At 47.6% G+C, this 12,671-nt stretch overlaps 1 protein-coding gene across 1 annotated transcript; it reads right to left on the bottom strand.

Annotated features, from left to right (window-relative positions):
• Positions 1–825: 825 nt before the first annotated feature.
• LOC130830506 (lingual antimicrobial peptide-like) lies at positions 826–2,501 on the bottom strand. Its single transcript, XM_057697760.1, has 2 exons — positions 2,436–2,501; positions 826–965 (listed from the first exon to the last, which is right to left on the bottom strand). Exons 1-2 carry the CDS (start codon positions 2,491–2,493, stop codon positions 826–828), a joined length of 198 nt encoding a protein of 65 aa, XP_057553743.1. The 5' UTR covers positions 2,494–2,501.
• Positions 2,502–12,671: the final 10,170 nt, after the last annotated feature.

Here is a 12,671-nt window from a genome sequence, read left to right as displayed (position 1 = left end):
CCATCCTCATCCCTCCCTTGCCGTGTGGTCTCTTCCTCTTGGTGTTCAGTCCCCTCTCCCTGTGTTCCGAGCTACATTGCCTTCACTGAATTGTGCTTTCCACAAGGACCTGTTTTTCCGCAGCATATTCTCGTGTTATATCATATCCACTCGAAGAGACACGTTTTGCCCAAGTCAGCTTTGTCATTCAATTGATAGTAGTTTTGAAACAATGTCTCACCTCAATGACCAGCCATTACATGAATGGGACATATGCCATACCCATAGACATCATACAGCCCAATAGAGAATGAGAAGTTCATGCCCGTGTGCACAAGGCACGCGTAAGAAGCATAACTCAAAAAGAATTGGGGGTCTGGGGGGCTCCAAGGAGGGAGATGTTTCTCCTGGGTGGGTAGGTGGTGATTTCACAAAGGGAGGTAATGTTGCAGTGGGACTGGCCGAATGGGGTGAGTGTTTGAGGGGTGAGGAGGGGTAGGTCAGGGCACCCTGGGGTAGGACGCAGGAAGGACAAGGCACTGTCATGGGACAGCACAGAGAGGAGCCGGGGAAGGGCAGGTGGCCCCAAGGAACAGGGGGCCACACACCTGGAAGCACAGAGCATCCCACCCTTGTGCCCCTGATGGTTGGTACGGGGAGCTTGGGGGAACATCCTCAAGGGTTTCGGAGGCCGCCTGTGAGCAGACACCACACAGCCACCACAATGACCAGAGGGCACGATTCTTTGCCTTTGAACAGAGATGTTTAACCTGGTTTAACTCTTATATGATTTTTAGAAGGTGCAGTTTCTGACGCGACTTCGGGCACAGCCATTTCTTCGACTTCTTATTTCTTCTTTTTGCAGCATTTTACCGCGTGCCCGTGACAGATGCCAATCTGTCTCATGTGTCCAGGGCACCCGAGAGGCACACAGACACCTCCATTCCTAAGACAGCTACGACGATTTCTTATACCATGAGTAAAACCTAAAAAGAAAATGAAGAAGGCAAAAGAGTGTCAGCAATAAAGAAAAAATGGTCTCAGAAAGGCCACCTATGTCCCCGTAGAGGAGGTGCCCAGGGACTTTCTTTCGCAAGATAGCGATTCTGTCCTCAAGAAAACGAGCCACAAGTCTAGGATGGTGCGGATCCAGCTCTCAGACAGCACCTGGCACTGCCGAGGCTCAGTGCATCCTCGCTTCTCTAGTCCCAGAACCAGCTCTGATGTGTGGCTCAGGGACTGGTGTGAGAGGAGGTTCTGTGTAGGGTCAGCTCCACCACGAGAGCAAAGACCACCTCGAGGCTATGCTCCACCAGCTTTCACACCAGGCCCGTGCTTTCAGAGTCAGAATCAGCTAGCAAGGGTCTATTTTTAATGTTTTGTGTTCCAACTCATTGAGTCCATCAAGTAGGGCAGCTGAGGGAGGAGCAAAAGATGCAGCCCAAAGGGAAAGAGTTGTTTACAGAGGACTTAACATCGAAGTAACTCACAGTGGAAAATAACAATGGTTAAGAACCCAATAAACTTTTGTACTACTGTCTCTACTATCTCAGAATTCTCTCAGACCTGGTCTGTGTCCTCCTTCCTTACCCCTCCCTCTGTGGCCTCCTGCTGACCATCTGCCTTCCTATCTTTCTTGCACTCCTGTCCTCCTAACTCTTTTTCCTCCCTCCCTCTCTGCTACTGTTCAAAGTGTTAGATTATCGCCATAAAACAAAGCTGACAAAACAAGGGCTTCTCAACTTAATATGTAACATCTAATCAGTTATCTGAGGTCTCAGCCCACCATTTCTCTCTCCCGCCATCTCTCCTACCTTTCTGACATATCCTTGTCTCCTATTTCCATAGATACCAAAGGTAACATGACATTAGGCATCCACTGTTGAAAACCGCATTGGATGGGCTGCCTCCCAGCTGTGAGCCCAGGGCAGGGCTGTCAGGGGCGTGGCTGGGAGGCCCTGCCACTGAGAAGGGAAAGCACCAAGTATCCCAAAGAGCAGTTCCTGAAGTCCAGGCTGGGCTTTCCTATCCTCTGGGGTCTCTGGTTACCCAGAGACTCCACCCATTAAGTATAAAGATTTATAAAGTGACATTCTGCACTTCTATCCTTGGACAAAATCAAATTTCTTGCATTTCTTAAAAAAGAAGAGTCACCGAACAGCGGCTTCCTCTGTTTCACAGCAACCTGAGCATGAAAAACAGTGAGGAGATGGACTTAGAAGATGTTCACTCCCTCAGAGAGGCTGAGAGATGGCTGGGAATCGTGCAGGAAGGTTCTCAGACGCCTTCCACGCCCCAGGACACAGCGCTGGGTTCCCTTAAGCAATTCATACAGTTTATTTAGCCTGTTGGTGAGTAGATGAGAGCAGAGGGACAGAGAGAGGGGACACGGGAGAGGGAGGCTGTCCTGTCCTGTGCATCGACTCATCCCTCCGGCTCCCAGGCCCCCCGCTTACCGGGCACACCCAGCAGGACCACGAAGAGGAGCGCAATGAGCAGGTGATGGAGCCGCATGCTGGTGTCCGGGGAGCCTCCCAGCAGGACACTGGAGAGCAGCTGGGCTTTGCTCTTTATAAAGGCTCCAGGTTACATGGAGGTTTCAGTACTAGCAGCTAATTTGGTGATCACAGAGTAATTAACTGAGCCTCTTCGCAGTGGTTCATGGGAATTGCCTTTAGAACACAAAGCAGGGTCAGTCACGCTTATGCTAATCCATGCATGGAAAACAGTAGAAAAACCTTTCCTGCTGCCCTTGGCACTCACTTCAGCTGCCAGGCAGGGATGTGGTGAGGGGCGGGGCCTGTGTCCACAGGGGACGGACTTCCTGCTGCTCATTTGCTCTCCCCTGGAAGTCTGAATCTGCCCATTTTGTTTTTCCTGAGAGTCTCAGATTGTTTCAGGCCAAACAAGGAACTAGCGCATCCCAAGGCAGTTTCAGTCCCTGGGCATGAGACACGGCTTGCTGAAGCCCAGTGTCCCTAGAGGTAGGCGCTTTTCTCCTGGCCCAGGGAGACCTCTGGGGCACTGAGGGAAGAGAGACACGGTGGTCCCGACACCCCCACCTAGGTTATGATGGGATGGCAACATTCATGTGAACGACTCCTAAAAGCATCTCAAATAGGACAGGTGGTGGGCAGATGCGTGCTCCGTTTCCTTTCATCAGAGGAACACTGGGAGGATGGTGCTGTCAGTGGACACATGTCCTTGGTCTAATATCACAAAGCAAGGGTGGCCCTGGAGATCCTTTGACTGGGTTACTCAGGGCGACATCCATCTTTAAGTAACTTCACTGTTTCAGAGCCAGGGATCTGTCCCCTTTTCAGAAATGCCAAAGCTCGGGATGAAACTTGCCACTTGGATCTCGTGGTGAACCTCTGAGTGGCACTGCAGGTCCTTCACGCCCCTGGAGGCCCCGGTCCTGAAGGAGCCCCCAGAGCTTCAGGCCTGTGCGAGGTCTCCCGCGGAGGCTCAGAGCCTCGGAGAGCTTAGAGGGTCCCCAGAGCCAACAGAGGCCACCGGGAGTGGACAGAGCCCGTGCCTGCTGCCCAGGGCAAGGGTTTCTGAGGGAAAAGGAGTTGTGTCTATGGTGCGTCCTCTGCTTTGCTCTAAACGATGTCTGAAGGAGATGGACATCTACTTATATGTAATTATATATAATAGTACATGTATCTGTTTAGGTGGAGGCTTTCAGGCAAAACCTACACTCCATGGTCAACACAAATCGCGTGATCCCCCCACACCCCTTCCAAGGCTGCACTTGTCCACAGTAAACCCAGACTACAAATCGCAGATAAACGGGTCCTTCTTCTAACACTGAATCCAGGGCCCTCACTGTGGGAGGGGAAAGTGGGCATATAACCCATGGGCATTTATGTGAAAAAAGAAACGTGAAGTTGACAAAAACTTTGACTGATTTTATGATTTTCTTCTCCACTATACAGACACAAATATGGATGGTCTGAGCTGATTATTTTATGCTCAATGCATGGTTTTCAACTACTATGTATATTAGTTTCCTGCTGCTGCTGTAACAAATTGCCACAAGTTAGGTGCCTGAAAGCATCACATATTTAATATGGCCTTGCAGTTCTGAGGACCAACAGTCCCAGGTGGGGCTCACTGGGTTACAATCAAGGTGTCACCAGGACTATGTTCCTCCTGCAGGCTCCAAGGGAGAATCCTTTCCTTCCTTTGCAAGCTTTAGAAGCTGCCCACACTCCTGGCTGTGTGGCCCCTCCTCTGGCGGCAAAGCCAAGGATGCTGCTTTAGGGAGTCTCACGTTGCATCTCTCTGACACTGACCTGCCTCCCTCCTCTTTGTAATGAAATGACACTGAGCACATACAGATAACCCAACACAACCTCCCCATTTTAAATCCAACTGACCAGGTCCCTTCATTCCATCTGCAACTTTAATTCTCATTTGTCGTGTGTCTGTGCATTCGGGCTGATAAAATAAAAACACCGCAGAAAAGGATGGCTTATAAACAGTAGACGTTTCCTGCTCACAGTTTTGGAGGCTGGGAAGGCCATGATCAAGACAGAGCAAGTGTCTGGTAGATGGCTGTCTACTCCCTGTGGCCCCACATGGCAGAAGGGTCAAGAGATCCCTCAGGGGTCTCCTTCATAGGGGCACCCTCATGACCTAATCTCCTCCCAAAGGCACCATCGCCTAACACCATCACACTGGTGACCTCAATGTGCACTGAGTGTAAAGTCAGTGTGAAGAGCCAGAGAGCTGCTTACACCTACAGCATCCACCAACCGGCCTCTTGATTTCACCACCAAACCCTTCGAAGGAATTAGGACTAGGCTGAGATCAGCATCCTCAACCCTCCGCTTGCTGTGCAGAATCTTTCCTTTGGTGCTCAGTCCCCTCTCCCTGTGTTCCGAGCTACATTGCCTTCACTGAATTCTACTTTCCACAAGGACCTGTTTTTCCGCAGCATATTCTCGTGTTATGTCATGTCCACATGGAGAGACATACTTTGTCCAAGTCAGCTTTGCCATTCAATTAATAGTAATTTATGACGCAATGACTCCCCTCAATGACCAGCCATTACATGAATGGGACATAGTCCAGGCCCATAGACATCTTACAGCCCAATACAGAACAAGAAGTTCATGCACGTGTGCACAAGGCACGCGTAAGAAGCATAACCCAAAAGGAAGTGAGGGTCTGGGGGGAGCAGAGACGGGAGGGGTTCCTCCTGGGTGAGTCGGTGGTGGTTCCCCGAGGGAGGTGATGTTCCAGTGGGACTGGCCGAAAGGGGTGAGTGTTTGAGGAGTGACGAGGGGTAGGTCAGGGCACCCTGGGGTAGGACGCAGGAAGGACAAGGCACACGTCATGGGACAGCACAGAGAGGAGCTGGGGAAGGGCAGGTGGCCCCAAGGAACAGGGGGCCACACACCTGGAAGCACAGAGCATCCCACCCTTGTGCCCCTGATGGTTGGTATGGGGAGCTTGGGGGAGCATCCTCAAGGGTTTTGGAGGCCGCCTGTGAGCAGACACCACACAGCCACCACAATGACCAGAGGGCACGATTCTTTGCCTTTGAGCAGAGACGTTTAATCTGATTTAAGTTTTAGACGTTTTTTCGAAGGGCACAATTTCTGACTCCACTTCTGTCATAGCCATTTCTTCAGCTTCTTATGTCTTCTATTTGCAGCATTGTGCCACGGGCCAGAGACAGTTGCCGATCTGTCTCGTATGAGGAAGGCATCGGGGCACTGCACAGACACCTCCATGCCTATGGCAGCGGCCACGAGAGTTTATACCTTGAGTAAAACCTAAAAAGAACGTGAAGAAAGGAAAAGAGGGTCAGCAATAAAGAAAAAAAAGTCTCAGAAAGGCCAAATGTGTCCCCGTTGAGTAAGTGCCCAGGGGCCTTCTTTCCCAAGACTGCAGTTCTGTTGTCATGAGAAAGAGCCAGGAGTCTAGGATCTCGCGGATCCGGCTCTCAGACAGCGCGGGGTACTGCCGAAGATCCCGTGCATCCTCGCATCTCGAGATTCAGAACCAGCTCTGATGCGTGGCTGAGGGACTGGGGTGAGAGGAGGGTTCCGTGCGGGGTCAGCTCCACCACGAGAGCAAAGACCACCTCGAGGCTATGCTCCACCAGCTTTCACACCCGGCCTGTGGTTTCAGAGTCAGAATCAGCCAGCAAGGGTCTATTTTTATTGTTTTGTGTTCCAACTCATTGAGTCCATCAAGTAGGGGAGTTGAGGTAGGAGCAAAAGATGCAGCCGAAAGGGAAGGAATTGTTTACAGAGGACTTAACATCGAAGTAACTTACAGTGGAAAATAACAATGGTTAAGGGAAAAAAAAAAAACTTTGTACTACTGTCTCTACTCTCTGAGAAATCTATCAGACCTGGTCTGTGTCCTCCTTCCTTACCCCTCCCTCTGTGGCCTCCTGCTGACCATCTGCCTTCATATCTTTCTTACACTACTGTTCTCCTAACTCGTTTTCATCCCTGCCACTTATCTAAGTGTTAGATTATCGTCATAAAACAAAACTGATAAAACTAGGTGTTTTCAACTTAATTTCTAACATCTAATCAGTTATCTGAGGTCTCAGCCTCCCCATTTTCTCTCCCCCTCCCTCTCTCCTTCCTTTCTTCCTTTGTCCTATTATCCTATTTCCATAGATACCACAGGTAACAGGACACTAGGCATCCAGTGCTGAAAACTGCTTTGGATGGGCTGCCTCCCAGCTGTGAGCCCAGGGCAGGGCTGTCAGGGGCGTGGCCGGGAGGCCCTTCCACTGAGAAGGGAAAGCACCAAGTATCCCAAAGAGCAGTTCCCGAAGTCCAGGCTGGGCTTTCCTATCCTCTGGGCTCTCTGGTTACCAAAAGACCCAACCCTAAATCATAAAGATTTAAAAAGTGACATTCCGCACTTCTGTCCTTACACAAAATCAATTTCCTTGCTCTTCTTAAAAAAGAACAGTGGCCTAACAGCAGCTTCCTCTGTTTTACAGCAGCCTAAGCATGAGAAACACCGAGGGGATGGACTTAGGAGCCGTTGACTCCCTCAGAGGGGCTGAGAGACGGCTGGGAATCATGCAAGAAGGTTCTCAGATTCCTTCCACGCCCCAGGAACAGCTCTGGGTTCCCTTAAGCAATTCATACAGTTTATTTAGCCTGATGGCGAGTAGATGAGAGCAGAGGGACAGAGAGAGGGGACACGGGAGAGGGAGGCTGTCCTGTCCTGTGCATCGGCTCATTCCTCCGGCTCCCGGGCCCCCCACTTACCGGGCACACTCAGCAGGACCACGAAGAGGAGCGCTATGAGCAGGTGATGGAGCCGCATGCTGGCGTCCGGGGAGCCTCCCAGCAGGACACTGGAGAGCAGCTGGGCTTTGCTCGTCATAAAGGCTCCCGGTTACATGAAGAAATCACTACTGATTGCACATCTGTTAACCACAGTGTAATCAACTGAACCTCCTCTCTGTGTCTCATAGGAATGGCCTTTAGAACACAAAGTAGACTCAGTCCCCATCTTGCTAAACAGGGTTTGCAAAACCCCAGAGAAATCTTTCCTGCTGAACTTACAAAACAAACTTCTTCCTAGCACTTATTCAGTGGATGGTCAGGGGTGTGGTGAGGGGCCAAGCCTGTGTCCAGTGGGGACAGACTTCTTGCTGCTCATTTGCTTGCCATCTAGAACTCTCAATCCCCCAACTTTGTTTTTCCTGCGGGTCTGGGATTGTTTCAGGCCAAACTAGGAACTCGTTCATCCCAAGGCAGTTTCAGTCCCTGGGCATGAAACAGGGCTTGCTGAAGCCCAGTGTCCCTAGAGATAGTTGCATTTGACCCCACCTAAGGAGAGCTTCAGAGCACTGAGGGAAGAGAGACACGGGATGATGATGCTGGCAGTGGACACATCTCCTTGGTCTAATACCATGAAGCAAGGGCGCCCGTGGAGATCCCTTGCCTGGGTTACTCAGGAAAACATTCCTTTCTAAGTAACCTCAGTGCTTGATAGCCAGTGACCTGTGTGCTTTTCAGAAATGCCGAAGCTCTGGATGAAACTTGCCTCTTCGATCTCATGGTGACCCTGTGAGTGCAACTGCAAGTACGTCACACCTCCTGGGGGACCCTGTGCGGAAGTAGCCCCCGGAGCTTCAGGCCTGTGTGAAGCCTCCTGCTGTGGTTTAGAGCCTCTGAGAGCTTAGAGGGTCCGCAAAGCCAATGGAGGCCACCGGGAGTGGACAGAGCCAGTGCCTGCCGCCCAGGGTGAGGGTTTTTCTGAGGAAAAATAAGATGTATTAATCATGAGTGCTTCCACTTTAGCTGCAAATGATGTTTGAGAGAGATGGACACCTACTTCTCTAGAATTATCTGTAATAATACACATATCTGTTTATGTAGAGAATTTCGGGCAAAACCTATACTCCAGGGTCAACGCAAATAGCATAACCACACCACCTCCCCATCCAAGGCTGGACTTGTTCCCAGTAAACCCAAACTAGAAACCTGAGCTAAATGGGTCCTGCTTGTAACACTGAAGCCAGGGCCCTCACTGTGGGAGGGGAGAATGAGCATATAAACCACGGGCATTTCTCTGAAAAAAGAAACAAAAAGTTGACTAAAGCATAGACAGTTTTTATCCCTTTGTTCTCCATTAAACAGACACAGGTTTGGAGCGATCGTTTGAGCTGCCCATTTTTGGCTAAATGCGTGATATCAAACTACGGGGAGATGGGTCAACATGGCAGAGTAGAAGGACGTATGCTCACTCCGTCTTGCCAGAGCACTGGAATTACAACTAACTGGTGAACAATCATCAACAGAAAGACACTGGAACTCACCATAAAAGACAGCCCACATCCAGAGGCAAAGGAGACGCCGCAATAAGATGGTAGGAGGGGTGCAAGCTCAAAAATATCAAACCCATAACCATTGGGTGAGTGGCTCACAAAGTGGAGAATCGTTATACCACAGAGTTCCACCCACTGGTGTGAGGGTTCTGAGGCCCACCTCAGGCTTCCCAAGCTGATGGTCCGCCAATGGGAGGTGGAATCCCCAGAGAATCAGACTGTGAAAGCCAGCAGGATTTGACTGCAGCACCTCCACAGGACTAGGAGAAACAGAGACTCCACTCTTGGAGGGCATATAGAAAGTAGTGTGTGCACCAGGACCCAGGGGAATGGAGCAGTGACCCCATAGGAGATGGAACCAGACCTACCTGCTGCTGTTGGAGAGTTGTCTGCAGAGGTGGGGGCAGCTGTGGCTCAGCATGGAGACAGGAACACTTGCCACTGGTGGCAGGGCTTCTGGGAAGTTCTCATGGATGTGAGCCCTCCCAGAGTCCACCATTAGCCCCACCAAAGAGCCTGTAAGCTCCAGTGCTGGGTCACCTCAGGCCACACGAGCAACAAGGTGGGAACACAGCTTCACCCATTGGCAGACAAGCAGATTAAAGTCCTACTGAGCTCTGCCCACCCAGCCCAACCCACATTCAGTCCCTCCCCTCAGGAAGCCCCTATGAGCCTCCTAGGTAGCTTCTTCCACAAGAGGGCAGACAGCAGTATCAAGCCATATCAGCAGAATTTTGTCTTGGGCAACTGCAAACCACAGCCACAGAAAGACAGAGAAAATGGAAAAGCAGAGGACTTTGTACCAGATGAAGGGACAAGATAAAACCCCAGAAAAACAACTAAATGAAGGGGCGAGAGGCAACCCTCCACAAAAAGAATTCAGAATAATGATGGTGAAGATGATCCAGCACTCTGAAAAAAGACTGGATGCAAAGATCCAAAAGATGCAAGAAAAGTGTACCAAAGACCTAGAAGAATTAAAGAAGAAACAAACAGAGATAAGCAATAGAATAACTGAAATGAAAAACACACTAGAAGGAACCAATAGCAGATTAGCTGAGGCAGAAGAACAAATAAGTGACCTGGAAGTCAGAATGGTGAACATCGCTGAAGCAGAAAAGAGTAAAGAAAAAAGAATGAAAAGAAATGTAGACAGCCTAAGAGACCTCTGGGACAATGGTAAATGCAGCAACATTCGCATTGCAGGGGTCCCAGAAGGAGAAGAGAGAGAGAAAGGACCCGAGAAAATATTGGAAGAGATTACAGCCCCAAACTTCCCTAACATGGGAAAGGAAATAGTCACCCAAGTCCAGGAAGCACAGAGAGTCCCAGCCAGGATAAACCCAAGGAGAACCAATGCTAGATACATAGTAGTCAAAATGACAAAAATTAAAGACAGAGAAAAGTTAGTAAAAGCAACAAAGTAAAAACAACAAATAACATACAAGGGAACTCCCATAAGGTTAACAACTGATTTCTCATCAGAAACTGCCATGCAGAAGGGAGTGGCATGATGTACTTAAAGTGGTGGAATGGGAAGAACCTACCTTCAAGAATACTCTACCTGGCAAGAATCTCATTCAGATTCAGTGGAGAAATCAGAAGCTTTACAGACAAGCAAAGGCTGAGAGAATTCAGCACCAGCAAACCAGCCTTAAAACAAATGCTAAAGGAACGTCTCTAAGTGGGAAACACAAGAGAAGAAAAGGACCTACACAAACAAAAACAAAACAACGAGGAAAATGGTAATAGGAACATACACATTGATAATTACCTTGCATGTAAGTGGACTATATGCTCCAAGCAAAAGACACAGACTGGCTGAATGGATACAAAACCAAGACCCTTCTATATGCTGCCTACAAGAAGCCCACTTCAGACCAAGGGACACATATAGACTGAAAGTAAAGGGGTGGAAACAGATATTCCATGCAAATGGAAGTCAAAAGAAAGCTAGAGTTGCAATACTCCTATCAGACAAATTTGACTTTAAAGTAAAGATGATTACAGGAGACAAGGAGGACACTACATAATGATCAAGGGATCAATCCAAGAAGAACATATGACAATTGTAAATATCTATGCACCTGACATAGGAGCACCTCAATACATAAGGCAAATGCTAACAGCCATAAAAGGGGACATCAACAGTAACACTAAAATAGTAGGAGACCTTAACACCCCACTTACATCAATGGACAGATCATCCAAACAGAAAACAAATAAGGACACACAAACTTTAAATAACACATTAGACCATCTCGGCAATTGATATTTATAGGACATTCCATCCAGAGACTACAGAATACACTTTCTCCTCAAGTGTACACAGAACATTTTCCAGGACAGGTCACATCTTGTGTCACAAATCAAGCCTCAGTAAATTCAAGAAAATTGAAATCATATCAAGCATCTTCTCTGACCACAAAGCAATGAGACTAGATATCAATTACCGGAAAAAAAGGGTAAAAAATTCATGGAGGCTAAACAATACGCTCTTAAACAACCAAGAAATCACTAAAGAAATCAAAGAGGAAATCAAAAGATATCTAGAAACAAATGACAATGAAAACACAACAACCCAAAACCTATGGGACGCAGCAAAAGCAGTTCTAGGAGGGAAGTTTATAGCAATACAGTCCTACCACAAGAAACAAGAAAAATATTGAATAAGCAACCTAACCTTACACCTAAAACAATTACAGAAAGAGGAAGAGAAAAAGCCCCAACGTGAGTAGAAGGAAGACATCCTAAAGATCAGATCAGAAATAAATGAAAAAGAAATGAAGGAAACGATCGCAAAGATCACTGAAATGAAAAGCTGTTTCTTTGAGAAGATAAACAAAATTGATAAACCATTAGCCAGACCTATCAGGAAACAAAGGGAGAAGATGCAAATCAACAGAATTAGACATGAAAAAGGAGCCGGAACAACAGACACCACAGAAATACAAAAGATCATGAGAGACGACTACAAGCAACTATATGCCAATAAATTGGGTAACCTGGGAGAAATGGATAAATTCCTAGAAATGTACAATCTTGCAAGACTGCACCAGGAAGAAATAGAAACTGTGAACAGACCAATCACAAGTATGGAAATTGAGACTATGATTAAAAATCTCCCAGCACACAAAAGCCCAGAGCCAGATGGCATCACAGCCGAATTCCATGAAACCTTTAGAGAAGAGGTAACACCCATCCTTCTCAAACTCTTCCAAAATATAGCAGAAGGAGGAACACTCCCAAACTCATTCTATGAGGGCACCATCAACCTGATACCAAAACCAGGCAAAGATGTCACACAAAAAGAACATTACAGGCCAATATCACTGATAAATATAGATGCAAAAATCCTCAACAAAATACTAGTGAGCAGAATCCAAAAGCACGTTTAAAAGATCATACACCATGATCAAGTGGGGTTTATCCCTGGAATTCAAGGATTCTTCATTATATGCAAATCAATTAATGTGATACCTCATATCAACAAATTGAAGGATCATCTCAATAGGTGCAGGAAAAGCTTTTGAGAAAATTCAACACCCATTTATAATAAAACCTCTCCAGAAAATGGGCATAGGGGGAAATTACCTCAACATAATAAGAGCCATATATGAGAAAACAAAAGCCAACATCATTCTAAATGGTGAAAAACTGAAAGCATTCCCTCTCAGAACAGGAACAAGACAAGGGTGTCCACTCTCACCATTACTAGTCAACATAGTTTTGGAAGTTTCAGCCACAGCAATCAGAGAAGAAAAGGAAGTAAAAGAAATCTAAATTGGAAAAGAAGTAAAATTGTCACTCTTTGCAGATGACATGGTATTATACATAGAAAACCCTAAAGATTCTTCCAGAAAATGGC

This window comes from Hippopotamus amphibius, chromosome 10 (assembly GCF_030028045.1).
Source record: "Hippopotamus amphibius kiboko isolate mHipAmp2 chromosome 10, mHipAmp2.hap2, whole genome shotgun sequence".
Taxonomy (NCBI): domain Eukaryota; kingdom Metazoa; phylum Chordata; class Mammalia; order Artiodactyla; family Hippopotamidae; genus Hippopotamus; species Hippopotamus amphibius.
The sequence above is the reverse complement of the archived record's forward strand: the minus strand, read 5'-3'. Positions and strand labels throughout refer to the sequence as shown.

Excerpts from the sequence above, each read along its gene's own strand:
- LOC130830506 (XM_057697760.1), bottom strand. The coding sequence starts at position 2,493 with ATGCGGCTCCATCACCTGCTCATTGCGCTCCTCTTCGTGGTCCTGCTG. Across the intron at positions 966-2,435 it reads GGTCCTGCTGGGTGTGCCCG|GTTTTACTCATGGTATAAGA; the intron begins GTAAGCGGGGGG and ends TTTTCTTTTTAG.